This window comes from Dipodomys spectabilis, unplaced genomic scaffold (assembly GCF_019054845.1).
Source record: "Dipodomys spectabilis isolate Male_0828 unplaced genomic scaffold, ASM1905484v1 ptg000157l, whole genome shotgun sequence".
NCBI classification, from domain to species: domain Eukaryota; kingdom Metazoa; phylum Chordata; class Mammalia; order Rodentia; family Heteromyidae; genus Dipodomys; species Dipodomys spectabilis.
This window is the reverse complement of record NW_024870834.1, coordinates 4226396-4254032: the sequence shown is the minus strand read 5'-3', so window position 1 is coordinate 4254032 and position 27637 is coordinate 4226396. Positions and strand designations below refer to the sequence as shown.

At 52.2% G+C, this 27637-nt stretch overlaps 1 protein-coding gene across 1 annotated transcript in view; it reads right to left on the bottom strand.

The window, feature by feature from the left end:
- Window positions 1-27637, bottom strand: part of Clmn (calmin) — a 67011-nt gene that overhangs the window by 1009 nt on the left and 38365 nt on the right. Inside the window, exons 2-12 of the mRNA XM_042692456.1 lie at window positions 22546-22607; window positions 19176-19271; window positions 17692-17775; window positions 14394-14486; window positions 13029-13219; window positions 11007-11200; window positions 10151-10233; window positions 6972-8612; window positions 4629-4825; window positions 2075-2135; window positions 1419-1489 (exon numbers count right to left, since the gene is read on the bottom strand). Coding sequence (XP_042548390.1) covers window positions 1419-1489; window positions 2075-2135; window positions 4629-4825; window positions 6972-8612; window positions 10151-10233; window positions 11007-11200; window positions 13029-13219; window positions 14394-14486; window positions 17692-17775; window positions 19176-19271; window positions 22546-22607 — 2773 coding nt within the window. The remainder of the gene's footprint in view (window positions 1-1418; window positions 1490-2074; window positions 2136-4628; window positions 4826-6971; window positions 8613-10150; window positions 10234-11006; window positions 11201-13028; window positions 13220-14393; window positions 14487-17691; window positions 17776-19175; window positions 19272-22545; window positions 22608-27637) is intronic.

The following is a 27637-nucleotide window of genomic DNA, read 5'->3' as shown; positions in this document are numbered from 1 at the left end:
AACCAATACGACTTTCCTGTCTTAAAAAATGCCTATAGGGGGCTGGGAAGGTGGCTCAGTGGTAGAGCGCTTGCCTTGCATGCCTGAGGCCCTGGGTTCGATTCCTCAGCACCACATAAGCAAAAAGAAAAAGCCGGAAGTGGTGCTGTGGCTCAAGTGATAGAGTGCTATCCTTGAGCTGAAGAGCTGAGGGACAGTGCCCAGGCCCAGAGTTCAGGCCCCACAACTGGACCCCCCCCCCAAAAAATGCCTATAGGTAATATCATGTTTTATTTCCAAAGTGATATATACTCAGTGCAGAAAACATGCCCACACTGATGAAGGTCACAGGTTCAACTGTCAACATGTCTCATAAAAGCCAAAAATTATGTCCTGCTTAGCTGAAAACTTGAATTCTCATTTGCATTTGGGGCAGGGAAGGAAAGTTATCTTGCTTCTTTTTTGTGTGCCAGTCCTGGGGCTTGAACTCAGGGCCTGGGTGCTGCCCCTTTTACCCAAGGCTGGTGCTCTACCACTTGGGCCACAGCTCCAAGTGTAATCCTTTGGTAGTTAATTGGAGATGAGAGGCTCATGGTCCTGCCCAGGCTGCAAACCACAATCCTCAGATCTGTCTCATGAGTAACTAGGAGTATAGGCAGGAGTCATGGGCATCTTGCTTTATCTTGGTTCTTATTTAAGGAGTCAGAGTGGCCCACACTCCTGGGTCCTGAGCAATATTCAGAAATGGGCCTCTAATTCCAGAAATCAAAATCCTTCCAAGCCAATTCGAGTCTATGACAAAGGATGGGAGGAAGAAAAGGAGGGAGAGGAAGGCAGAAGAAAGAAAGGAAGGGAGGGAGGAAGGAAGGAAGGAAGGAAGGGAAGGAAAGGAAAAACTAAGCAACACAATGATTTTGGCAGGGACGGGGACTTGTGTGTATGTGAGATACTTTTCTGGTTTCCTATGTTCTAAACAGGCTGTTTTACGGCAACTCAGCCAGCTAGTTCTCCAACGGTAAGAAATACTTTCATAGATATCCTGGTATGTTTGCATTCCCTCTTCATGTCTGCTCTGATGCCATAGAACTGTAAAATGAGCTCAGTGAGCTTCTGAGTATTGTACCTGCAGTGGGACAGAAGAGACATGGTCATCAGGGACTACAGAAAACTACCACGAGACTTCCCCTCTCCTGCCTGGCTCCATGTTTCCTAAGTCTGCAGCTGTGATATGGCAGAAAGCTCCAAAACCCAGACCCCTGGCACACCCACTCTGTGGGTAGCTGCTGGCACACCCTCTTGCCCCTTTCCCCATCCCCCACACTGAGTTGCTATTCATTTTCCCTGCCAACCCTTTTCATTCTCCCAAATCATTAATAATGACACCCACAAAGCCTAGCTGACAACCTTCCACACCAAGTAGGCAGGCCCAAGTCACCAACCTGTTTAACATTCGATTCCTTCTGTCATCCACATCTGCTGCATTCCTCAATTGGACATAGCTAAAATGGTCCTACAGTGAAATTTATAAACAAAACCCCGCAACCCAATTAGTAAAGATGAAATCTCTGAAACAGAAAACAAGATGATTTTAAACACACAAAGCCGAACATGCCATGCTTTTCTTGATACTGTAAACAGCTAGTTCCAAAATTAAAACACTAAACAAGTGACATTCACCACCCTCCTACCCACTGGTGATTGGGACAGGCCCACCCCCACCCCCCACCAAGCCCTGACCAGTGCTGGCATGCCAGCGGTTCCCAAGCACACATCTGGGGCCTAGACACTTGTAACTGTCAAGAGGACCCTTTCAATGCAGTCCGTCTAGGCACAAGTGTGGGGGTAGAGGGAGGTGTCTTGCGCTCATTTATATAATGAAGAGGCTTTGGGGCTTTAAAATCAACACTTTATTTACATCCCTTATTGCCCGAAACTGGGATATCCAAGTGGACTGAACTTAATGACAAGGTTTCAATGTGTTTGTCTTCTATCCAAAAGTACAGGTGCTGCACTTCAGCTCTAGGCTGGGGAGGAGGAAGGATGGAAAGGCATTGATTAGCAGGGCCCAAAAAGGAGGAGAAATTCACATACTAACCGTTTCCAAAGACCTATTACTGTGCCGCCGAATGTAAATGCTGGAATCACTGTGGCTAGTCCTGAAAGACAAAGATATACATCCTGTTAGTACCAGCTGGGGCTTCCTCGGGGCTCCATGATGCAGTTACCTTCCACAACTACACTGAGTTGAGCCACTGACATCAGACCCAGAAACTTGCACCCAATGTGTCCCACTTTGTTGGAATGCACCTGGAGATGAAGTGGGCCCTCATCTACATGAAAGCACTGGATTCTGGATGGATTTTTAATTTCCAGTATGTGCTTCCTGGGGTCTGGGTTTGACCAAACATCTATTCCCAGGATTTGGTCTTCTTCAATCCCAAAATATGCTGATTGCTCCTAGCTGCAATCACAGCATCTACTTGAAGCAACACTGTCCCCAAGAGACGGTGCCTTAAAGGAGTTTACCTTCTCCCCACACTTCTGTGATGTTTCCTAACAAAGCAGCGCTTCCTGCTGGGCAGGGACCCTGCTCTTCCCTCTCTGTCCTCCACAGGAAATTTGGTTCTTTTAGCATGAGTTTGGCTGTGCATTCATCTTGACTATCAAGAGTCTCCTGTGTGTCAGGAGCCAGGCGAGGTCCCCAGGCCCATCTCCTGCCATCATGCATTCCTTCCTTCCTGCATTCCTCTACCCAGAGAATAGCCACTAAATGCCAGCTGCAGCCAGGGCTGTGCTAAAGGCTGGGCTATGTTGGAGAGCCCTCCATTCAGACCCTGCCTTCACAGGATTGGTTCAGCCGGGGTAAGGCAGGTGATACACAAGGCAGGTCCATACACAAATGATTACAGGAATGACGGCTGTGAGAGGTGGTAAGGAGGCACAGAGGAGAGTGTAGGATGGATATACAGGCTATAGAAAGAGGGCTCAAACAGCCTTGGGAGATCCCAGATGCCTGCCTGGAGGAATGGGCAGTGGAGCTGACACCAAAGGCTGAGAAGGACTGAGCCAGGGGACAGTGTTCCAGTTGGAGAATCGTCCTCAAGCGTGAAGGAGCCTGGAGCAGTGCACAGGTGGAGTTTCCTGACCTTCAGCGGAGGCCGGGGTACCTGGCTCGGGCATGCAGGAAAGAGAGGCCCAGGGGGGCAGAAAGCACGTGGGCTCCTGGAGCCTCCCAAAAGGCGGGAGCCAAGAGGGGAGGTGGGATTGGGAGGGGAAGCATCCACGGCTGGCAGGTGGGATGAGTAGACACCCAGAGGGCCCACGATGGCTTCTTGGCATTAATGAGCACACCTCCAAGCTGCCTGCAACCTCCCCAGTGTTGAGGAACCCCGCCTTCAGACAGCCTTGTCACACTGCCTGTAGCCAGACAGGGAGGAGGAGTTGCTCTGCACCAAGACCTCAGAGTTGAGTTGATCATCACCCAGGGAGGGGCTTGCTTAGGCAGAACGGAGCACGTGACTGTGGCTCCTCCCCACGCGTGGTGGGCAGGGCAGCCACTCGCCCGGGTCAGGGTTCTCTGTGTCTTGCTTACACAATAGTCCCACACAGACAGGCACAGGGTACCAGGAGTAAGGGCCAAAGCTGCAACCAATTTCCACAGTGGGGACCCTCCCCCAATAGCCTAGGCAGAGAAGACAGAGAAGAGACAGACACCGGGGCTCTGCTACGCTTCCTCTGCCTCTTTCTACCTGGAGCCTCTCTGCCTACTCTCAGGACACACCTCAGCCATTTCTCTTTGTGACCAGTGTAGTCCGCTGCAGGCCAAGAGGGGCCAGAGAAAGAATGGAGACTGTGGAGTCAGCCAGACCTGAGTGTGAGACTCTGCACTGCATGTCCTGAGCTGGGAGAACTTGAGGCCGTGGCCTGGGCCCCCGACCCTCCCATCAGCCATCATGAGGCAGAGTGCCAGCTCCGTGCCTCTGGGGTAAGCATGGACATGGGTGAGAAAATGGTGAAGGGTGGTTACTGGAGGACTCGTGAGGATGGGGCCACCAGGGTCTTGGACACTCAGTGGCTCCATACTTTCCCCATGACACAGGTGGCTCCTTTGGTGGTTTTGGAGTAGCCCACATGGCATGAGCTACAGACTTCCAAACAAACCAATGCCCCCCACCTCCTGGGAGCCAGGTCCAGTTTCCACATCACACCTATCTCCAAGGATGAGAGTCATACCTTCGCTCAAAGTCAGCGAGACGCTCACTGAGCACCACGCCTGCCTCCTCCTGGCTCAATCCACGGTGCTCTGGAGCCAGGGGGCTGAGTGCAAGTCTATCAATCTCCCTTTCCCACCTGCTTCCATCCAGGTCTGCCATCTGGTGCTCCCTGCGGACTCCCACCCACCGGCCCACAGGGGGAGATGGGGGGGGGCGGGGGGGTGGGGGGGGAGGCAAGTTCCAGATCCTTCTAGGTTTGGTCAGGTGACTGTGACATCAGAGAATGAGGACACATATGACTCTTGTCTTCTCTCCATCATCCCGCTCCCCTCCACTCCCCCCCCACTCTGACCACATCAGAAAGCACAGCAGGGCCAAGGTCAGAGCTACTCTGGCACCACCTCCAGGGCGAAAGCCACTGTCCCAAACTCCTACCTGGAAGGGACTCTGTGGTCTCCAGAGTCATCTTCGAGGTCTTCCGAGGACCGAACAGTCCCAGGAGCTACAAAGAAGGAAGTTTCTACATGGTCCACATGCTTTCTTTTCTCTTTCTTTTTACTGCTGGTTGACTCGCCCGCTACTTTCGTTTCTAATGGGTTCGCTATGTTTTCAGACTTGGTGGAGTCTTGGGTCTAGAAGACAAAAACAGACAAAGAAAAGTCAAATGTCCTGCTGGCAGAGGCCACAGAGCCCAGCAGAGCTCCAACCACAGCCTAGCTAGGGCGGCTCACGGACTCCAGCACAGCTCACCCCGATGACCCCCACCCCCACTGTGAAGAACTCAGAGGCCACAGAAGAAGGCAGGCTTTAGAGTCAGGAAGCTCTGGTTTCAACTCCAGACTGACTCAGCTATGGGCCCCTGAGCAGCTGACCTTCAATGTCCTCGCTTGACAACCATTTCTGGCCCTTTTCCTACGACATCCCAGACAGGGTGTCCCTCCAGTGCTCTACCTGTGGTGGTGGGGGGCAGTGGGAATCCGAGAAACCTAAGGGGTTCAAAGGTGGCACACATAAGCAAGTGGCCGAGAACAACCTTGACAATCACCCCCGTTGTCCTCAGCCTCCACCTTGGAGACAGCAAGGCCTGATCTTACCAAAGGCCCCTTCCAACCATGCTGGCTGAGGGCCTCCTTTGGGAAGTACCAGTGTGGCAGGCCTGGCTTCTGGTAAGTCAGTCTACAATGTGTGTGTATGGGGGGGAGGGTGACAGGTAGACTCCTAGGATCTGTGGGACTACCAACCCTCTTTTCTCTGCCCCACAGATGGTGGCTGTGCCCCTCCTGCCCTGCCCCCTCAGCCGCCATTCCCGCCTCTCCACCTGAGAATCCTGCCCCTCCCACCATGCAGTCCTGAACTAGCACACACACACAAAAGCCACCTCCTTTGTGGCGGTTTTCCAACTAAATCTTAAGTGGCTCTTAAGGACCCTTGAACCCCCTTTTTTCTGCAGTCATGGAGAGTTTGCCTTCCTGTGTCTCCCTGCTCCACCTGGGACGCAGAAGCCTGAGCCATTTATCTCCCTGTTTCCCTCCTGGCCTCACCCTGCACCCACCGTGGGCAGGGGGACTATGTGGCCCTGCCAGGCACCAGGCTGGTGTCTAGGGCCCTGAACACCTGACTCCCTCATGCGTCTCTCCAATCCCTCTTGAACTGCAGGGTTCCTTAGATGGAGTGGGCAAACAAGTGGCAGATAAGTGTGTATCCAGCAGCTCAAGCTCACAGTGAGTGGCCCCTTGTGTTTGCACAGCCATTGGATGCCATAGGATGAAGTGTGGAACATGACAAAAGTCTTGCAGAATTACTGCGGCCAGTGAGCTGGTGCCACTGTCACCAGAGGGAGCTGGCTGTCAGCCACCATTCCCGTGCCTGGCCAACCGGCACAGGCTACATCTTGTGGACTGAGGTAGGACCTGGGACATTTCTGGCCACATTGCAGGAGGAGCTCTATTTTGAGAGCCCACCCTGCATTATCTGTGTCTCATAAAGGGCATCTGAAGTCTGGGTTTTGGGGTGCCTGAGAGGAAAGCTTTTTCTCACCTCTGTCTTTTTATTTTTGCCAGTCCTGGGTCTTGGAACTCAGGGCCTGGGCGCTGTCCCTCAACTTCTTTTGCTCAAGACTAGAGCTCTACCACTTGAGCTACAACACCATATCCGGCTTTTTTCTGTGTATGTGGTACTGAGGAATCAAACCCAGGGCTTCATGCATGCTAGGCAAGCACTCTACCACTGAGCCACCTTCCCAGCCCTTCACCCCTGTCTTATCAAGAGGGATTTCCCCAGGAGAGAGAGACAGAGACAGACAGAGACAGAGAGAGAGACAGAGAGAGGCCTCATACTCTTGCCTGGCTTTTTCGCTCAAGGCCAGTGCTCTACCACTTGAGCCATACCTCCACTACTTCTGGCTTCTAGGTGGTTAATGGGAGATAAGAATCTCATGGACTTTTCTGTCTGGGCTGGCTTCAAACCATGATCCTCAGATCTCAGCCTCCTGAGTAGCTAGGATTACAGGCGTGAATCACTAGTACCCAGCAACCCAGGATTCTTTTTTTTTGGGGTCCGGTCGTGGGGCCTGAACTCTGGGCCTGGGCGCTGTCCCTCAGCTCTTCAGCTCAAGGTTAACACTCTACCACTTGAGCCACAGTACCACTTCCGGCTTTTTTTTCTTTATGTGGTGCTGAGGAATCGAACCCAGGGCCTCAGGCATGCAAGGCAAGCGCTCTACCACTGAACCACCTTCCCAGCCCCAACCCAGGATTCTTGAACCCCACCATCAAGTACCTGCTGGCTGTCCTCAGGGCCACTCTCTTTGGTCTCTTTGTGGGGAGCTTGGGGAGTGGGTGGGGTGGCCCCAGTGGTGGCCCCTGTAGCGGCCCCGGTAGCGGCCCCGGTGACGCAGGGTGCGAGGCGGCTGGCGCTAGGGTGGCCTTCATCAGGCGATGAGAAGCTGCAGCTGCTCTGGGAGCTGTAGGCCTCCCTGGAGTCCAGGCCATGGAGAAACCCTTCGGGCTCATCCAGATCTACATCGTCTTCATTCTTCAGCTCCTCCGCACCTTCCACGTATGCTTCCAGCACAGCCGCGAGGGGTACCTCGTAGTGCGGGTAATAGAAGAGATCGTGAGGAATGACAGAGATCTTCGAGAGTGGTGGGGAGGGCTTGAAATCCAGGCCTTCTTCGCTGTGGCTCCTGAGGGTCTCCAGGCTGATGTTGGCACTCGGGGGATTGGAAAGCAATTCCGCGCTGATTCCCACAAGGGCTTCGGCTTCCGTGTCGTCCTCACTCCCACGCCGCGTGGACTTCTTCTTGGCCTTTTCAAACACCTCCGGCTTTTTATCTGCGGGGGCCTGATCTGGAGCTGCGCCATGGTGGCCCTGAGCTTCCAGGCCAGGGTTCTCGGGGGGTTCACCCCCATGGCTGTCTTCCTGGGGTGCTGGTGACTCGAACTTGATGCGGGCAGATTTGGCTCTCCTCTTCCTCAGCTTTTCAGCATAACTGTCAGTCCCTTCCTCCTCCTCTTCCTCCTCTCTCTCGCCAGGTGTCTTGTCCTGGGGTGAAGGAAGCTCACCGAAAGCCTGGCTGGTGGAAGCAAAGTCCACCAGGTCACTGTTAAATTTCGAAGCCTTTAACGGAATGCCTTCAAAGTAATCGTCCTTGTTCATAGCCTCTACCGTCAACAGCTTCACCTTGATCTCTAACGACTCGGCCATGATCACATCAAGGGGTGGATGAGACGTTTCTTCACCATAGCTGGGTGGGCTTTCTAAGGTGCCGTTACAAAATGGGGAGCCCTGGGGAGCTGGAGCCGGAGGGGTCGGGGCGTCTGGCCGGGCCGCATCCCCAGGGGCTTTGTCACAGGGGGCCTCCAGGATCGGACTGGCTTCCGGGTCTGGCTTTTTCTCCTGGGTCAGCCCAACGGAGCAGACATGCCCGTCTGGTTTCAGCAGCTCCTTGGTGGCTCTCCGGCTCCCTTCAAAGCGGAGGTCTGGGTTGTAGTTGCTGCAGGACGCGTCCTTGTAAGTGTCGGCCTCGAAGTGGACACTCTTCTTGATGGGCAAGGAGGTAGCTCTCCGGCTCTCCTTCCTGCTGGACAGGATGGAGGAATCTGGCGCTGGCTCGTTGATGGGATCTACCCGCCCCGGGACATCCTGGAGGACTTGGTCAATGATCTGGTGCATGAACTCGTTGTTGCTGTCGGCATGGGCCGGGTGGGACACGGTGCTGAAGCCCTTCACACTCTCAGGCTGCTCGCAGACAAACACTTTAGCAGGTGGTGGGTGGCTAGACTCGTGGTTGACAGTGCACGCACGCTCGCCATTCTCAGGCAGGAGGAGGATTCTGCTCTCCTCTTCAGAAGGGGTCTCTTTGATGCGGACAAAGGTGGACTCAATGGGAGCTTCTCTATCGGGATCCACAAAATCTTCCTGTTGAAAAACACAAGACACCAGAAAATAACAGGTACAGCCACTGAATACATTCCCTGATCAAAACTCACACAAGAGGGAGGGGTAGCAGCTCGCTCCTGTAATCCTGGCTGCTGGGGAGGTAGAGACAGAAGGATCGAGGTTCAAGGTGAACCCAGGCTGGGGAGCTAAGAAGACCCACTCTCAAAGAATAAGCTGAGAGTGGTAGAACACAACTGTAACCCCCAGATACTTAGGAAGAGGGATAGAAGGAACAAGATCCAAGGCCAGCCTCTGACAAAGACACCCCTTCTTAAATAACTGTAAACAAAGGGCTGGGGGCATGGATAAAGTAGTAGAATGAAAGAGTAACTCCCTAGTGTGTGTGAAGCAATGAGTTCAAACCCCAGCACCACCAAAATAGCAAAAGAAAACTACACACAAAGGCCACTTAAAAACAAACACGGAGCTGGGTGCTGGCGGCTCACACTTGTAATTCTAGCTACTCAGGAAGCTGAGATCTGAGGACCATGGTTCAAAGCCAGCCCAGTCAGGAATGTCTATGAGACTCATCTCCAATAAACTACCTTAAAACTGGAAGTGGCGCTGTGGCTCAAGTAATAGAGTGCTAGCCCTGAGCTGAAGAGCTGAGGGACAGCGCCCAAGCCCAGAGTTCAAGACCCATGACCAAAAAACCCCCCAAAGACCCCACACTATTCCACTTAGGAAATGATTATGAATGTTTTACATTCCTGCAGCAATATAAAAATACCAGATACATAATACAAAACACTAAGTTGGGTTTTTTTCCCCAAAAAAAAAAAAAAAAAACTGTAGATGTGGGGCTGGGAAGGTAGCTCAGTAGTAAAGTGATTGTCTCACATGAACGAGGCCCTGGGTTCAATTCCTCAGCACCACATAAGCAGAAAAAGTCAGAAGTGGTGCTGTGGCTCAAGTGGTAGAGCGCTAGCCTTGAGTTGAAGAGCTGAGGGACAGCGCCCAGGCCCAGAGTTCAGACCCCATGACTGGCAAAAACAACAACAAAAACAACAACAACAACAAACTGTGGATGCAAAATCAAGTACTCTGTGTCCTTGACAGAAGAGAGATTCTCAGCCAGAGATTCTCTGCCTCCCTTTCTGTCTGGTTGGCTTGGGCTAAACCACCTGAGAAGGCAGGACTAGCCCATCCTGGCTCCCTGCATCACTGCCATGCGGGGGCTGAGCACGGGTGTGTGTGCCGGTGCCAGGGCAAGTTCTAAGAGGTCTGGTCCCTTCCACTCTGCCCCAACAAGAGCCTGCGATTCTAACACCGAAAGCAAGCTTCAAACGGCCACTGATGGAATCCGGTGGGTTGGTAAAATTGTTCCATTGGCTAACTAAAGAATCAAGAAGCCAACAGCCATGTCAGATGCGGCTCCAGACATTCTAATGGGGCAAGGCAAGGCGTGAGGTCAGCTTGTGATGGCCCCTGCCATCCACCCGGGGGTCCAGCCTGAGCCCCGCCATGTGCGGAGGCTGGCCAGTTTGTGAGTGGAAGGTAAGAAAAGGCAAACATACGGGTTCCAGCTCCGGAAAGCGCTCTAGGAACTGGGCCACATAAGTCACCACAGACTGCTCGTCCGGCGTGTCGACCATGACGTCTGTGGAGAGATAGGGGAGTTAGTAGGCCACGGGACACACAATTCCCGTGTGACGCAGGATGGTGACGTGAAGGAGCCCCACACTGCTGAGAGGGTCTCCTTCTTCGTTCCTACTTGAGGAAATTTAGGCTCTAAGAGCCCTCGAGGTCTGGGGAACCAAACCCCAAGGTGGAGAATCTAGGTCTCCTCCTCCCCAGGATCCCATCCGTCCTTCCCCCTGTCCTAATCTCTCCCATTATGGACAGTCAGGTCCTGCTGGCTCCCGCAGTGTGTCTAGAAGGCCCCACACCCCATCCTACCACAGACTAGCTGGACAGACGCACGTGGAAAGCAATGGGCCAGGTGCCGGGGTGCCAGCCTCGCAGAGGCGCTGTCGCTCTAACATGCGCTGCCTCTGCTCAGTGAGACGCCCACCGCATGGCTGTAGACAGAAGCAATCGCTTCTAAAACAAGCTCGAGGATGCCAGTATGGAAAAGCTGAGTAACTCTCAGTCCATCCTACCAGATGGACTATCACACAGCCAAGAAAAATATATAACGAGGATATCATTGCCATGTAAAACCCTTATGTGTACAGTAAAAATGTGGTGTACATTATACATACACAGGATGACGCTAACTCTGTACAAAGGTTGTAACTGGATGCACAGGGATATAGACGATAGAAAACTCGCTTCGTTACTTTTTATTTTCTGTTTTCTAAATTTCTACCTGAAATGGAAGGTGACCCATTTATCATGAAAGAAAAGACAGGGAGAGGGGAGTCAGCTCACCTTCCGGCTCCAGGAGCCTGGGGATGTGCAGGGCATCATGGGCGATGCTGAATGCCTTCTCAAGATTTTCCCGCATGGGATCCTCCAGGGCCTGCTTCATGTCCACCAGGCTGGGGTCGATGGCCTTGATCACAGCTAGGAAAGCCAGCCCGCTTCTCCAGCTGCCAGCAAAGTCCTGCACCGCCACGCCGTACCTGAGGGAAGCAAACGGACAGCAGCCACGTGAGCTTGAGGAAGTCAGGCACTCCAGACGGGAGGTCAGCGTGGGGTGGGGTGGAGGGGCGGCTGGGGACCGCAGGGGGCTGGGCACCCTGGCTAGAGAAGACGCCCCAAGCGCTGTGCTCCAATGAATGGTCACATTTCCACTTCCGGGCACACTTCCGGATGAAGGGGTCAGGAGGCATACATCCCAGGTTTATAGAGGCCCAGCTGAACACTGGGTTCACCTGCCGGGATGTGTGGAAAGTGAGGCCAGGATGGCACCTCAGCTGCCTCCTCTGTGTTCTGCCACCCGGGCCTCAGGCAGACCACACACCCTCTCTGAGCTTCAACCCTTCAGCTGCTAAGATACAGATTACCACATGGGCATCCCGCTGGTCCCCACCAGAATGGCTGTTTTACTGTCAACCCAACATACAAGGCAAGCGGCACCCAGAAATCAATTGCTCAGAGACAGCCACTCTTGATATCATGAAACAGGGTTATAATTTTCTCTTCTTTCTGTCGTGCAACTTAAACTCAGGGCCTGGATGCTGTCTCTAAGCAATTTTTTTTGGTGGCGGGGGGGGGGGGGGGTTGGTCGTAGGGCTTGAACTCTGGGCCTGGGCGCTGTCCTTCAGCTCTTCAGCTCAAGGCTAGCACTCTACCACTTGAGCCACAGCGCCACTTCTGGTTTTCTGAGTGGTTTATTGGAGATAAGAGTCTCACAGACTTTCCTACTCAGGCTGGCTTTGAGCCACAATCCTCAGGTCTCAGCCTCCTGAGTACCTACGATGACAGGCGTGAGCCATCAGTGCCCAACTTGAGCTCTTTTGTACAAGGCTAGCACTCCTCCACCCTGAGCCACAGCTCCACTCCCAGTTTTTGGTGGCTTATTGGAGATAAGAGTCTCATAGACTTCCCCGCCTGGGCTGGCTTTGAACTATGATTCTCAGATCTCAGCTTCCTGAGTAGCTAGGATTACAGGCGTGAGCCACCAGCACCCAGCTAAGGGTTAGAGGCTTAAAGAAAGGGACAAAGAGGGAGAATTCCACCAGGCCCAAGTCCTGACCCCACAAGAGTCCCATTTTCTCAACTGTCATCACAGTTGACCTTTCAAAATAAAAACCCCAGACAACTTTTTATTTCAAAATCACATCAGAGTACCAAAGCGTTGCAGGGGCCGGTGAATGGCCTGGCAAGACTGCCGAAGCCTGCCCTCGGTGGCTGGCACTGACGCACAAGGGGACAGGACTGAGCTGAGACTGGGGCAGCCTTGTCTACGACATATTATTTTGTGTGCGCCGGTCCTGGGGCTTGAACTCAGGGCCAGAGTGCTGTCCCTTGGCCTTTTCACTCAAGGCTGGTGCTCTACCACTTGAGCCACAAATCTACTTCCCGTTTTTTTTTTTTTTTGGTGGTTAATTAGAGACAAGAGTCTCACAGACTTTGCTACCTTGGCTAGCCTCAAATTGCAACCCTTAGATCTCAGCCTCCTGAATAGCAGCCAGCTCCTTGATTACTATTTGAAAGGTGCAGATTGAGAAAGACTCTGAGGTCTAGTTATCAATGTGCACACACCGGTAGCATGTGGGGTCTATGGAAAGGTACACCCAACAGAGCCCCCTGGCTCCTGTTCATCTCTCATCAGCTTCCTGCCAACAAAGTCTCCACTAGGAATATGCCATCTGGCCGCAAAGACTGTGAGGGACATGCATCTGGCCTCTGATCATCTCCACATAGCACTGGGCATGTGGGCAGGTGGTCCCTTCCCTCCCATCCCCCATCCCTGCAAACCACGCACCACGCCAGGCCTGCACTTACTTCCTGGTCTTCCTCTGCACCCATGCCAGCAGGGTCTTGATGGCCTTCCTCTGATCTTTCACCGATAGTGCCGCATTCCTCTCGGTGGTGGGGGTGGGTGGATAGGAGGAGTCTGAATCTGTGCCCGCCGAGCCGGGTGACAGGCTGGAAGATGGGGAGCTTCTGCTGAGGTTGCCCGTGAGCTCCTTGATCTGGAAGGAGAATGGAGCTTCAGATCCCAGAGGCAGAGCTGGGCCTTCGAGCTCATGTCTGTAATCCTAGTGACTCAGGAGGCTGAGATCTGAGGATTTTTATCTGAGGCCAGCCCAGGCAGGAAAGTCTGTGAGACTCTTATCTCCAATGAAGCAACAAAAGCCACAAGAGGAGCTGTGGCTCCTGTGGTAGAGTGCTAGACTTGAGTAAAAAAGCAAATGGAAAGCACTCAGGCCCTGAGTTCAAGCCCAAGGCATGTGTGCGCATGCAGTCACATGACCATGTCAGGAGAACCATCCTCTGAGCGGAGAGAACCCCTGCCTGGTGCCACGTGGGCATTCTGCAGCTCTCCCTGACCCAGCTCCTCTACCCATTTCTCCACCTATACTGCCAGGATGCTGATGAAAAATGCAGAAGCCCAGGCCCTGCCCTGGGGCCTCCATTCACTCAGAATCTGCATCTCAACCCCCTCCCAGTTGACTGCACAGTAGGGTTGAGAAGCTCCTATTCATCCTGCAACACCCAACTCTGCTCACCCCCTCCCCACCCCATCTGTGTTAGCAGCCTGGCTCACACCTCAATCCCAGCCTGCACTGTGGAGTTGGTAACATGGGGCCCTCTGTGGTCCCAGAGGGTCAAGAGGACAGGGCTTGGTCTGTCCAGGGCCTGCCATATTGGAGAAATTCAGCAGACATTTCTCAGGTGAATGAAGGCACGTGTGTGATTGAGGACGCATTCCCGGATGCGCCCAGCATCCTTCCCTGCCTGCCAGCACCCGGGTCCTTCCCAGCCCCCGTGTGACACGGACCTAGCTCACGTGGCTTTGCTGTCTATCACTTCTTATTATACCCACGACCCCCATGTCACAGATAGGCTCGCAGAATGAGAATGAGAGGGAGCAGAAAGACACACAGACAGAGACAGACAGAGAGACAGATGGAGAGCCTTGTTGTATTAAAGTTCAGGGCTCAGACAGAATAAAATCCATGGGGGAAAATCTGCTGCCGTGAGGAGGCAATGGAAGAGCGGACCCCAGTGCTGTTTGCAGATCCCCGTTCAGCGGGTAGGAAAGCCAGCAGTGCAGCCCCAGATCTCTCTCACTGGAGCCTGGCCCGAGGCCTGGCTCTCCTGATCCACGGTCCTTACTGTGCGCCCTGGAGGGGGAAAATTCACCTGGAAGAAGAGGATGATGTTCCATATGAGCCCGAGCACCAGGGAGGGGTTGCCATCGGCGATCTCCGCTGCATCAATGCTGACCAGCCTCACCTGTGGAGAAGCGAGCTGAGCGTGCAGGCCTGGGGGGCCACCCGGCCTGGCCCCCCACCTCCCCAGCCTGCGTGTCCGGCTCACCTCGTGCCTGCCATCACCTCTCAGGGACACCCGTGCACATGCATACGCATCACACACACACAGTGCGCTCAAGCCCTGACTCAGCTTATCCTCACATCACACCTACAGCGGAGGACATTCAGAGAGGTTTCAACTTGTGCCGAGGACCACACGGGGCCACGATTTCTACCATTGTCACCCAAGGAGAGGCTGTGGTGACAGCCCGGTAGGCCTGTCTGCATGCTACACTAACACCAACCAACTCCAAGGTTAGCACCTCCAAGACCCAGCGGCCATGGACGGTGGGAGGGGAAACGCATGGCTGGCCAGAACCCTGAGTTGGGGTAAGGCTATCCCAGAGATGGTGTCTGACAAAATATCCTCCAACGGGTTACAATGTGCCTAGTGTAGAGACCCCTGGAAGTTCATCGAACTATTCTCTGCCCACAGAAGCATGCTCTTGAATCCACCTGTGGCCCCTGGACCAGCAGCACGCCCATCACATGGCCACTATACTTATATATTACTGAAGACAAGGATTCGGGTGCTGGCTGGGGTGCAGGGATGTTGGGGAGGGGGGGCGGTCACTGGCCAAACCATAACTGCATCTTACAAATGAGACCGAAAAGGGCCAGAGGCCACATCAGGCCACATGGCCCTGCTACACACTTTCTTCTCATTGTCAAACTACACTTCATACGTGTTAAACCCCAGTTTTCAGGGGGAGGAGAGGAAAGAGAAGGTCCTCCAAAACAGACGTGGAATTCCACCTGGAACATTTGGCCTGAGCCATGGCAGGGGGCGGGGGCAGTGAAGAGGCTATTTCCCACAAAGCGATTTCTTCCTCCTTCACCTCGCCCCTCCTCTCCATCACGGCTCTCTCTGAATCGTTGGACTCTGGCCTCTGATCCTATGGGCTGTCAGTTTCTGACAACACCAGTTAGGCTCCCGTGAACCTAACTGAGGCAGACGTGGAACTCTCTGGGCGAAGTCAGTTTGAGCTGGTGCCAAGAACCTAATTCAGACAACACTGGCTCATCACCGGCGAGAGCGGAGGCCAGGAAGGAAGTTGTCAATACTGTGAATAACATGGCCGATCAAATTCAGGTCCAATATTCCATCCACATTCCTCACGGGCGCTCAGCCCCTATGACAAATCACATGTGAGATTTCCCTGCGTGTTTGGAGGCCCTGGACTGACAGCTCCGCCCCAGCCCTGCTCTGCGGCTCTCGGAACACATCCTGGGTCACCCTGCGAAGGAGGCAGGGAAGCATTCAATCCCCGCAGAAAGAAGGAGGGGGGAGGGCCCGCCGGCCTGCCTCCCACCAAGAGCTCCAGGCTCCCCTGCGTCTTCTGCCTCCTTCCTCAGAATCCTGCCAGACTGAAAACTAAGGGAGCAATGTTGGCACATCCCCTCTGAGGAGTCACCTGCAGAATGATCACAAGAGGACCGACAGGAAAATGGCTTCTCTGTGGAGCACTGAGCACCCCGCACGGCTTTCCTGGGTTAGTTCCTTTAATGTTCACTCATTTCACAGATGAGAACACCAAGGCTCTAAGAGGCTTCCATTCTGATGGGCAGCCCCGTCTCTGTGGCATACAGTTATGGGGGAGAGGGCAGCAGCCAGCATAGCTCCCAGTGGCAACCTCCACCTAGAACAGCAAGGTCTGTCTGCTGGCATCCACTCCAGCTCTGGGCACTGTCTTTCCTGGAGGTGAGGCCCTCTGTGCAGCCCCTGGCTTTGTGTGGCTCTGTCAGGTGGGCACTGCATCTGCTACCTCTCTGTGGACAGTTGTGTCATTGTCCCACAGATCCTTGGATTGAATGGGGAGGCAAGGATTGGAAATGGAGTCACACTCCAGGACCGGGGCTGGTCCAGTGGACCACTGTGGTGTGGCGGACACAGTATCGGCCTTCACAGTGGGTGTGTGTGGGTGTGTGTGTGGGGGTGGGGGGGGGTGTCTCTGAAGACATCGAGGATGTACTTGCTTTTTAAGGGGCTTCACTGGGAGCTAAGTCACATTCCATTCGATTCTCCATCCAGAGTAAACAGTCGGGTTTGTGAGTGAACTCACCGACATGTGCGAGTGTCAGTAGTCAATTCTACTACATTTTCATCACTTCTAAAAGAAGCCCAGACCCTTTGCTTCCCAGCCCCAAGCTACCGTTATCTACTTTCTGTTTCTAGAGATTTTTCTGTCCTGAATCACACCTCTGGGTCTGCCCTCGGGTCACCTGGCCTAGAATTTTTAAGGCTTATCCATGATGTAGCACGCATCGGTGTCTCATTCCTTTTCATGGCTGTATAACATTCCACAGCATGCGGGGACAGGTAAGGTTGGATTGACAACACAGAGGATGACTTGCTCCCTTGGGGGTGGGGGGTGGGGGCTCCTCACAGGGAGCAGGGCCGCAGGCCCACACCGTGTGTCCTAGAGGCCGGATGACCCTGCTGTCCCTGGGCTCTATCGAGGCTTCCAGGTCATTCCTGGAGTACCAACCATTGTTCTTAACAAATGCTTTTTCTGCTAAAAGATCAGGCAATGTCAGCCCCTATCACTGACCACGATGCCCCTCAAGTGACTCTCACATTAGGGGGGCATTTCATCAGGGAAGCTGAAGACGTCTCTCCACCCAGATTGACCCCTGAAACCTAACAGAAGTGGGGTCCTGGAATCTCACCCCCCCCCACAGACCGGAAGCCGAGCTGCAAACACAGAACACCCACATCAGCATCAGGAAGTCGTCGCCAAGCAGGGAGAATGCTGCCCTCTTTCCCACTGCTGCTGCTTTGCTTCTCATTTACTGAATTCTAACACAAAGTTTCACACTCCGACAAACTCACTACACTCGGACTCAGAGGAATCAGAGGAGGAAAACATACAAGATCAACAAATTTCAAGGACCCGAGGGTCAGCTAGCTGCTCGGCACTTCGCTGGAGAGTTCTAGCAAGTGGGCAGGTGCCAGGCGGCCGCCCTGTACCCCCAGAGGACAGATGCCATTGGGCTGAAGTTTGTCTAGCCTGGCAGTGCAGCGGGGTGCCCTCTTGAGGGTTTCTTGTGACCGGCACTGACCGTTACGACGATATAGTTTGTGACAGGGCAAGCTCATGTTACCAAGATGGGCCTCGAACACTTACATTGCTATCTTCCAAAAACTTCAGCGCTTTCGCTATGTTGTTCAAACGAAAAATACGATGCGATGAGGATTTGTACTCGTGCAGCTGTAAAAGAAGGTAGAAGGAGATTGGCTGAGCAGACGTGGTACCTGCAAATGCCCAGGGGCAACACAGGTGTCGTCGATATTTTTCTTTACCTCCATTTCTGCAGAAAGTCAGGGGCTTGTGGCTAAAACCCACCTGGACTGCATTCAAACCAGAACACGTGCCTCTCGCGCCACACGGCTCTAGCACCAAGAGTCCTCAGAGAGGCCAGCCTCCTAGTTCCTGGACTCAGCTCGGAGGAGCTGGGGGGAAGGGTGAGCCCCAGTGGTCCACAGGGAAAGGGGGCGGTTTTGTCCATCTTTTGTGTCTCCTGGCTTGTTAGCCTCCCCACTCTCCTCCCTCCATGTGCAGCAACATGCAGCTAACACTTGAGTTAGAGCAATGTGCACTAGCTGTCCTATGGCCACTGAGCTTGAGAGCTACCCAGCAGAAGCTGTCTGGAGTGGCACCATAGACAGTTATCTCTGTGAGGAACAGAGGGGAGGGGCTTGGTTGTCTGGTGTTACTGGAAGGTGGGGCCTTGGGGGAAGAAGTTAGGCCTTTGGGGACATGCCCTTGAGGGGGAGACTAGAATGCTGACCTTTCCTACTTGCTCTTTCCTTTTCTTTTCATCTCTTTTCCTTTCCTTTCTCTTTCCTTCCTTCTCTCTTTTCTTTTTTCCTTTCTCTTCTTTCCTTTCTCTTCCTTTTCTCCTTCTCTCCTTCCTTCCTTTTTCTCCTCTCTTTCTCCCTCTTTCTTTCTCTCTCCTTCCTTTCCTTCCTTCCTGCCTTTTCTTTCTCTCCTTTCTTTCTTTCTTTCTTCCTCTCCTTCCTTCCTTCATCCTTCCTTCCTGTCTCTTTCCTTTTTTCTTTTCCTTCCTTCCTTCCTTCCTTTTTTCCATTCTTCCTTCCTTCCTTCCTTCCATTCTTCCTTTCTTCCTTTCCTCCTGGGGCTTAAGCTCAAGACTTGGGCACTGTTCCTGAGAATTAGCCCTCTACCATTTGAACTCCTGCTCCACTTCTGGCTTTTCACTGGTTAACTGGAGGTAAAAGTCTCATGGACCTTGCTGATCTGGTTGGATCCGAACCTGGATCCTTGGCTCTCAGCCTTCTAAGTGGCTAGGATTGTAGGTGTGAGCTACCAGCACCAGCTTCTCTTGCTTCTTTGTTGCTGTTCAGTGAGCTGCTCCACTGATCCGTTGCTCCTGCTTCACCTCAGGCTCAAACAACATAGCTAAGCAATCATGGATTGAAATCCTCATCTAAAAAAACTATGAGCCAAAAATGAACCTTTCCTCCTTGATCTTTGTTGGCTTCAGGTTTTCTGTCACAGTGGCAGAAGCTAACCTCTCTATACACAAGAGAAACTCTCAGTGATTCTTCCCTTCCCCTTTCTTCCTAACCCTCCAGTGATATACATACCAGATTTTGCCCAGACAGGACTTCTAACAATGCCATTAGGATTTTGCCATCTTGTATATCAACAAATAGGTCTGTAACTTCTAGAGGTGGGTCACACTGTAGGAACAGGAGGAAAGAGGCAACCATCACAAAACCATTTCAAAGATGCAAGTTTCAGCTCTAGAGAGAATATTCAGATGACAGCTTGGTCCACATGCAGAAAGACCATCCAAAGAGACAGAAGTCATCACCCTGAGGTAACCTGCTGGGTGGCAGGACAATTGTGCATAGAGACCCAGCACAGGGAACTGATCGAATATGTGACCTTGGGAACCCTCCTCACCCAAGATCTCATACATGTGGGCCACAGCCATATTTCTGCTGTATGAGGAAATAGAGTGTCTCCACAGAACTCCGCAGAATTTTATTGAGACCTACAGGAAATGATGATGCCCAGGCCTTTCTATCCAATTTGGGGAAACTGAAGCCCAGCCGGGCTGGATGCTAGTTCTAGAGCTGAATCAGGAAGCCCTTTGCATCAGGCTATCCAGGGGAACCCAGTTCATACGAATCACCTTGTGACAGCGGACCTGCGTCTGTTATTCTTGGCTCAGTCTGGGCATTGGTGAGGTTCCCCATCTCCAGCCTTGAATGTGCCTGAGCTTCTGTTGACCAACCATGCTTGCTGACAGTCTCTGTCCTGAATGCATCCCGGCTGAGGCTTACTGCAGTTCAACCTCTGGGCCTTGGAATCTCAGTGAGGAATTCCCTCCAGCTTGGGGGCTGGGCTGTGGCAGCTGGGCCTGGCTGGCGTGCCCTGCCCCGAGCCCAGCGGAAGGCAGGCCTTCACACAGGAGCCGGGATTCTTGCATCTCAGTGTTCCAGGTCAGACACAGCCCTAACCAGCCAGAGACCCAGGGGTGAGGGGAAGTCTCAGAACCCAGTGCCGGCCTTGGCCAGCTGTTGTTTCCTCTGGGAAAGCCTTCTTCCTTCCCCCTGAAAGCCTGAGTCTGATTTTATTAAGGAAGGGAGCATTTCCTTACCCTTGAAACAAGCCCCCGAACTCCCCTTAGTCCAAATCCAGGGCGAGTAGGCCCCCAGGTTCAGAGAAAAGGGCTTTGCTTCAAGGACAACAGAGACTTGGAACCAAAGGGCAAATGATTTTCTTGGCAAACCCTGCTGCTCCCTGGGCCGGGTCCAGGCCTGTGGCATGGTGGCATCGGGTTACCAGGCTCTTACAGAGATGTTATTTCTGCTAATCCCAGACAGAAAACGAGAGGCCGGAACGAAACAGCCCCTGAGAAGTGTTCTAACAAGATTTCCAGCCCCCAGCCTGACGGGGCCCAGCCTGACTCCGCAGTTAGGCCTGAAGAATAATTTCCACTGTCAGTTCCTGTAAGAGCCTCTCCCGGCCAGCTCCAAACTAGGCTTTGGCTGGGGTCCATCCTGTGGGAATGGGGGGGGTGGGGTTGGGGGCGGGGAGGCGGCGGGATAGGGGAGGTTGAAACAGCTCCAGCCCAAACACTGCCCGCCAGAATATTCCATGGACTTCAGGCGATTGGTATGACCGAGTCAACAGCACCCCTAGGGCTTTCTGCATGATCTAACTCCTTTGGTCAATTAGGGAATTTTTCCAGAAGCCAGAGGCTCAGTAAATATTCCTGACAACCTTCAAATTGCAGTTAAGCCCAATTCACCAAGGAGTTCCTGGGTTTCCTTCTCATGAAAGGCTGCTCTTGAAAGTCTCAGAGCTGGAAACGCGGCTGTTAATTTTGCCGTTTTTATTCCATATCGGTTTCAGGTGCTGTCTGATTTATCCTGGGAGCAGGCGCTACCCACCTGCCCCCCCTGCCCCCCCAAAAGGGGCAGGAGCTCCACCAACAGAGGAGAAGGGAAGAATGTAGTTCATGGGTGGTGGGCAAAGGTGAGGGGGGGGATACTTGCTCCCCAACCCTCTGTTCTTTTCTCAATTAAAAAAAAAAAAAAGACAGACAGACGTCCTGGTTCTACTGGGTCCTCCACAAGGAACCACCCGCCGCTCAGAGGCACCTCAGGTATTCGTTTAGGAGTGCATGAACCGCTCAGGTTTGGGGACCAGTTTCCTTTTTTTCCAACATGTAATATTTCACATATGAACAATTCTGAAGATACAGCCAACATCAAAACAACTGGGATGGATTTACAGTGGTCCCTGGGTGCCACCAACTTTCGCACAAAGGGTGCTCGCACGGAACTAATGACAGCACTGCATCACCCATCCTGCAGCAGGGACTGGTACCCAATTAAAGAGAATAGTAGCGTTTCCCCCTGCAGCCCCAGGACTGTGGGCGGCCCGGGGGTCCAACCTGTGGGTAAGAGGGTGTGGATTCCTCCTTCTCTGATTGCTGCTCCTTTGTTCTGAAGCTGGTTGCACACTTTGGTAGGGAGAGTGCCTCAGCGCCTCACAGGTGTGAGGCAAGCCAAAAAGGCATGGGTGCAAGAAAGAAAATAAACAGGGGGAGAGAAGGGCCACAGAGTTAAATACACAGGAAAAGCCACAGAGTGCAGGGAGGTGTACGTCCTGTGGGCACCATTGCTCCCTCATTCTAACAGAAGAGGGGATCTGGGCTGTCGGAAGGACTTGGGAGACTGTGCATATGCATGGTGCTAAGCAGGCTGGGTGGAGCGGGATACAGCACATTGGAGGGGCTGGTAACATTCTCATCAGTAGCCATGTGATCAGATTAACAAGGGAATGTGGCTTTGTTTAAAAAAAAAAATTTCTATAAGCCAGGTGCTGGTGGCTCCCACCTGTAATCCTAGCTACTCAGGAGGCTGAGATCTGAGGATCATGATTTGAAGCCAGCCCAGACAGGAAAGTCTGTGAGAGCCTCTTATCTCCAATAAACTATTCAGAAAAAGCCAGAAGTGATACAATAGCTCAAGGAGTAGAGTGCTCACCTTGAGCAAAAGAAGCCTAGGGATAGCATCCAAGGCCTGAGTTCAAGCCCCAGGACCAAACCTTGCCCTCCCCCCAACCCCCAACACGCACATTCTATAGTTCCAGCATCAATCGGTGCAAATATCTACAGATGGCTCTTCATAGAGCCCCCAAAAAGGTCAGCAGTGATGGAGGCATGGGTGAACGCGCCCTATCGATGGAAACATGGCATTGTTCAACATGGAATGCCTTGTAGCATCTGCTCACGGATTCCTATTAAAGACAGGAGTTCCCCTGGCAACCCCAGGACAGGTGACTGTTGGGCTCCATGCTTTCCACAATCAGGTGAGAGCAGCAGTAAGAATGCAAAGAACACACGAGAAGAAAGAACACAGAGCTGCAGACTCCTTCCCGCCATCCAGTGTCAGATGAGTCTTATCTCTTACCAACCCCAACCAGGCTGCCACTTACCTTTTCCAGATGTAGATTTATCCACCGAGTAAAAGTCCTCTTCTGTACATTCTCCCTCTCAACTGAAAACAAAGAAATGCCATTAGCAGAAAGGAAAATCCTGCCACTCCCCACCCAGGAAGATTCCACATGGAACAAGGTGCGACTGGAGCCCAGGGGAGCTGGGGGCGGTTCCCGTGTAAGAGCATTGCCCTTCCCCAAGGGAGGCTGGCAGGGGCTTGTGTGCCATCCTTAACCCAGTTTCCCCCAGCCCAGGCCCCAAGCCTCTGTGCGATCCATGAATTTAGAGCCTCAGAACAAATTATTCTAGACACTTATTCTAGACTATGATTCTAGACAGTTCTGGAGAAGCGCTGGTGGGCTGGGAGTGAGAGCTTAAACCTAGTTACTTGGGAGGCAGAGATGAGAGGATCACAATTTAAGGCCAGTTCCAGCAAAAAGAAGTTCAAGAGACTCTATCTTAATCAATGGCTGAGCATCATGACACCTACCTGGCATCCCAGCTGCAGGGAAACACAAGTAGGTAGGTCACAGCCCATGTTAGTGGGGCATAAAGTGAGAATTTACCTTGCAAAAAGGGCTGGAGACATGGCTCAAGTGGTAGATCGCCTGCCTAGCGAGTGTGAGGCCCTGAGTTCAATCCACACTATTGCCAGGGGTGGGGCTGGGGGACACAGAGGGCAGCTCTGCTAGTTGTTTCTCAGTAGCTTGATGGTAGAGATGGGTAGGAGCTGGGATGGGGGAAGGCAGGCTAGGGAGATCAATGATTGGGGGCTAGAATGTTCAGAGCATGAGGGAAAAGAATCTGACAGCCTTCGGTCAGCTTTACCTCTTACCTATCAGTTTTGTTTTGAGGCTTGAACTCAGGGCCTGGGCACTGTCCCTGAGCCTTGTCACTCAAGGCTGGTGCTCTACCACTTGAGTCACATCTCCACCTCTGGCTTTTGAGTCTCTCAGGCTTCTCTGCCTGGCCTCGCTTCAAACCCTGATCCTCAGATCTCAGCATCTTGAGTAGCTAGAATTATAGGCATGAGCACTGGCACCCAGCATTCCCTATCAGTTTTATGGGCATCCAACCTGCCTAGGCTAAGAAAGGAAACTGTATACCCCATATGCCAAGTGCAATAGAGTCCCTGGCGCTAAAGTTGCCTTTGTCCCCTTCTCTAAATGGGCATCAGGAGCACAGGAAGATGTTCCGCTTGCCCAAGTCACAAATCCATGAGGACGGTTGAGGGACAGGGGTCAGTATGCTGCCAAACTGGAATTCTCTGAATTCTGTGCTTAGGTGCGTGTACGCGCGCGCGCGCGCACACACACACACACACACACACACACACACACACACGAGCCCCATGGCCTGGGCCATCTCTGTATCCTCAAGGATACGGATAAAGTGCCCATGGAGGTTCACCAGGCGAGCATGTGGTTCTTGGCACAGAGTAACCTGTGGTGGCCTCTGTGGCATGGAACTGTGGAGCCCTGGTTGGACAACCCCTACATGCCTAAAACCATTTCACACATCTTTAGCCATATTTATTTTTAAATGAGAGCCAATTTTACTCCCAGAGTAGACAAAAGGGGAGGGGGGGGGGCGCCTAGGGTTTTCTGTAGCGACCATGACATGTTTTCCCCTTGGCCTCATTATTAGGTAGACGGTGGCATCATAGATCAAATTTTAATTCTTTCAAAATCTTTTCAACTTCAAAGCCAGCAGACAGTAAGTGTACATGTAACAGCTTTGCTCTTATTTTCCTCCTTTTTTCTAATGTCACTGGCAAGTAGGCAGGAGGATTAAAGTTCTAATTCTAGTGTAATACCATGCTTCACAAGGAAGGGGGTGGGAGAAAGGAAAGGGAGTTGGCAGAAATGAGAGGCAGGTAGAGGGGGCTATTGCTAAGGTGGGTGAGTCTGAGTCCCGGGGACTTCTGGGAGCTTGGAGAGGGTCCGGTCCCAAGAACCAGCTGAGCTCTTTCCCTCTACCCACATAGATCTACCTCACCCTCCATGACTGTCATTTCCCACAGCTTCATCATGATCTCCTGCTCTGTGGACATGAAGGCTACTTCTGATTTCCCACTGTCACAAGCCACCAGGCAGTGGGCGTCCCACACCAGCATCCTGGCACGTGGTTCTCTGTGCTCAAACCTACGAATGTATTTCTTGCCCTTGACAGCTAGAAGTGGAGCTGCTGGGTCTTAGCGGTGGGCACATTTAAAATTTTAATAGCCACTTCCAAATTGCCCTCCCCAAAGGCTGCCCAAGTTTATACATTCACCCTCACTCGTCTTTAAACAAGTTTATGGGGACTGTAAAATATTTACACACACATTCAAGCACGCAGCCTGGTTTCTCCATCTGGCCTCAAGGAAAGCAAAGTAGAGCCCCTGAAACAGAAGTGCATTTAGAAAAAGTCTTTGAGAACCCGGGCCAGGCTGCTAGTTTAATGCACTCCAGGGTGTAAATGCAGAGGTGCGTGTCTGCTGGTCTAAATATACTTCATCCATCCATCTACCCGGTCCATCTACCACTTGCCCTTCTATTCATCCATCATCCATCCATCCATGCTTCCATCCATCCACTCAACTATTCATGCCATTTACTTACTCATCCATTCATTCAACCATTCACTCACCTATCCATTCTTTCATCCATCCATCCACCCACCCATTTACCCATTCATCCATTTACTCATTCACCCATCCATCTACCCAACCAACCATCCATCTGCTCAGCCAACCAACCATCCAGCCACCTATCCATATATACAATACATATCTAATTGATCCAACCCATCCATCCACTCATCCACACACCCGTCCATCCATCCATCCATCTGTCATCCATGCACCTATCCATTTACCCAGCCGGCCAGCCACCCTCCCAGTTAATATTTATGCAGTGATTACTACATACTGGGAACTATGCCAGGCTCTGTGGGCAAAATCAGCAGTGAAGAATTAAGCACTCATGGAATCTGCACTCCAAGAATTCACAGCCAAGCAGCCAAGTAGGGGAGAGAAAACATAGATGTCACAGGGCACATATGCAAGAAGAAATGAATTCAAAATGCCAACGATGACAGGGACGGGAGGGGTGATTTCACTCCCCGTGGCATCCTCCTCCAAGGCCCTAAGAGGAACCCACAGGAGGTGCTCCTGAACACAAAGACCATGTGCTGAGAGCCCACCCTGGCTCAGAGCCAGTCACAGGGGGCCTTACCTTCTCTTCCCCCTGGACCACTGGGCATACCTGTGTGCAAGTGCTCTGACAGCAAAGCCGGCCAACCCACAGCAAAGAAGAGAGGATGGCTGAGGGTTACAAGGCAAGGTGAGACTCAGCCACAAGTAGCAGACAAGTCCCTAATGGCTAGGGTCTTTCTCATCACTTAAAACTAAAAAGTGTAGCTCAACACTCAATATATACCAGGGGTGGGGGGAGGGGGGAAAGAGAGAGAGAAAGAGAGAGAGAGAGAGAGAGAGAGAGAGAGAGAGAGAGAGATTGTGAGAAGGCGTGGCTGGCATTTCAGAGCCATACTGCATTGACCTTGGTCAGCTGAAATACTTTTGCCTCAGTATCCCTTTACAGCATGAGAACAGCCAGGCCCCTTCACAGAAACACTGCCGCGACCGCAGGAGGTTACCCACAGCTGCTCCCTCCAGGCGGCTTTCCCCAGCCCCCAGGGTCACCTCGGGCCTGGAGAGTTTGTCTGGGGTCTCCACAGAGGCCTGCTGCTCTTGCAGGGCCTTCCACCATTTGAAATACCCACCCCTACCCCGCAGACCTTCCAACTCCTGCCTGCCAAGACTCCATAAATGTTATATAGTTTCCATAAACCGAACGGCCCTTTTTTTCCTATCACATTGTAAAGGTGTAGGAAACCATTTCTCTGGAAGGGTCTGGCCTTCTCATGAAGTGGCTGCAGGACCCCACGACGGGCAATATAACAGAATTCTAACAGTGCAGTAAAATCGCCATCGCTGTTCTGCCTGGCCAGCAGGGCTGGAAGAGAACTGGGTAAAGAGTGAGGGGGGGGGGGGGAAGGAGGTACTGGGATGGGGTGGTGGGGGGGGGGGGTGCTGAGGAGTTAGCCAAATCCAGGACCCCAAGAATAGAGGTAGACAGAAGGGGAGACCTGCCTTCCAGCTCCACATGGCCTGCCCAACTTCCTGCTCCCGCCTCCCAACAACAGACTATTTAAAAGCGAGAGGTTTCTCTCTTCTGCAAGCCAACACCTCAGACCCTGGAGGCCAGAGAGAAAGGGCCACTGGCTCCAAGTCTAAGTAGATTCATTCCCTTTTGTGGCCTTGTAGGTATCTATGACCACGCCTCCCATGCCTACCTTCCTAGGGGGCAAATACTACAGAGTACTAATGCTTCTATAATGCTTCTTGCCTAACACTGATAGATTTTTGCAGCTTAGACAAACACTATATGCCCATTATTTTTTTTAAATTGAAAGAAAATAGAAACATACAGAGAATATGGTCTAAAGTCTCTTGAAATTGCAAACACACATACACAAGACACATTTGCACATACACACACACCTAACATGTGTATTCATGCATACAAATTTTGCACAGATTTTGTATGTACATGTGTGCTACTACTGGGATTTGAACTCATAGCCTTATGTTCTTACTTGTTTTTTTTCGTTCATGACTGGCACTCTACCACTTGAATTATGCCTCTACTTCTGGCATTTTGCTGCTTAACTGGAGAGAAGAGTCTCTCAGGTTTGCCTGTCTAGGCTGGCTTTGAACCACAATCCTTAGATCTTTGCCTCCTGTGTAACTAGGATTACAGATATGAGCCATTGGCATCCAGCATGATTTTGTTTTAGTATTTCTATCATGTAAAACTGTTAATTAATTGTGTAAGACGGGTTTTTTTCCCATACAAATATCTATTATGCACTTTGATAACGTTCACTCTATTATTCCTTCTCATATCCTGTCCCCTAATCCTCCTCTTTTCTAAACTCCCTTGCAAAATTTTTAATGGGTTTCACTAGGACCTTCTTCTCAAGCATCATGCACATACTTTGCATGTGATCAGTGAAGATTCAGTTTCTCAGTGTGCCCACTGTGGG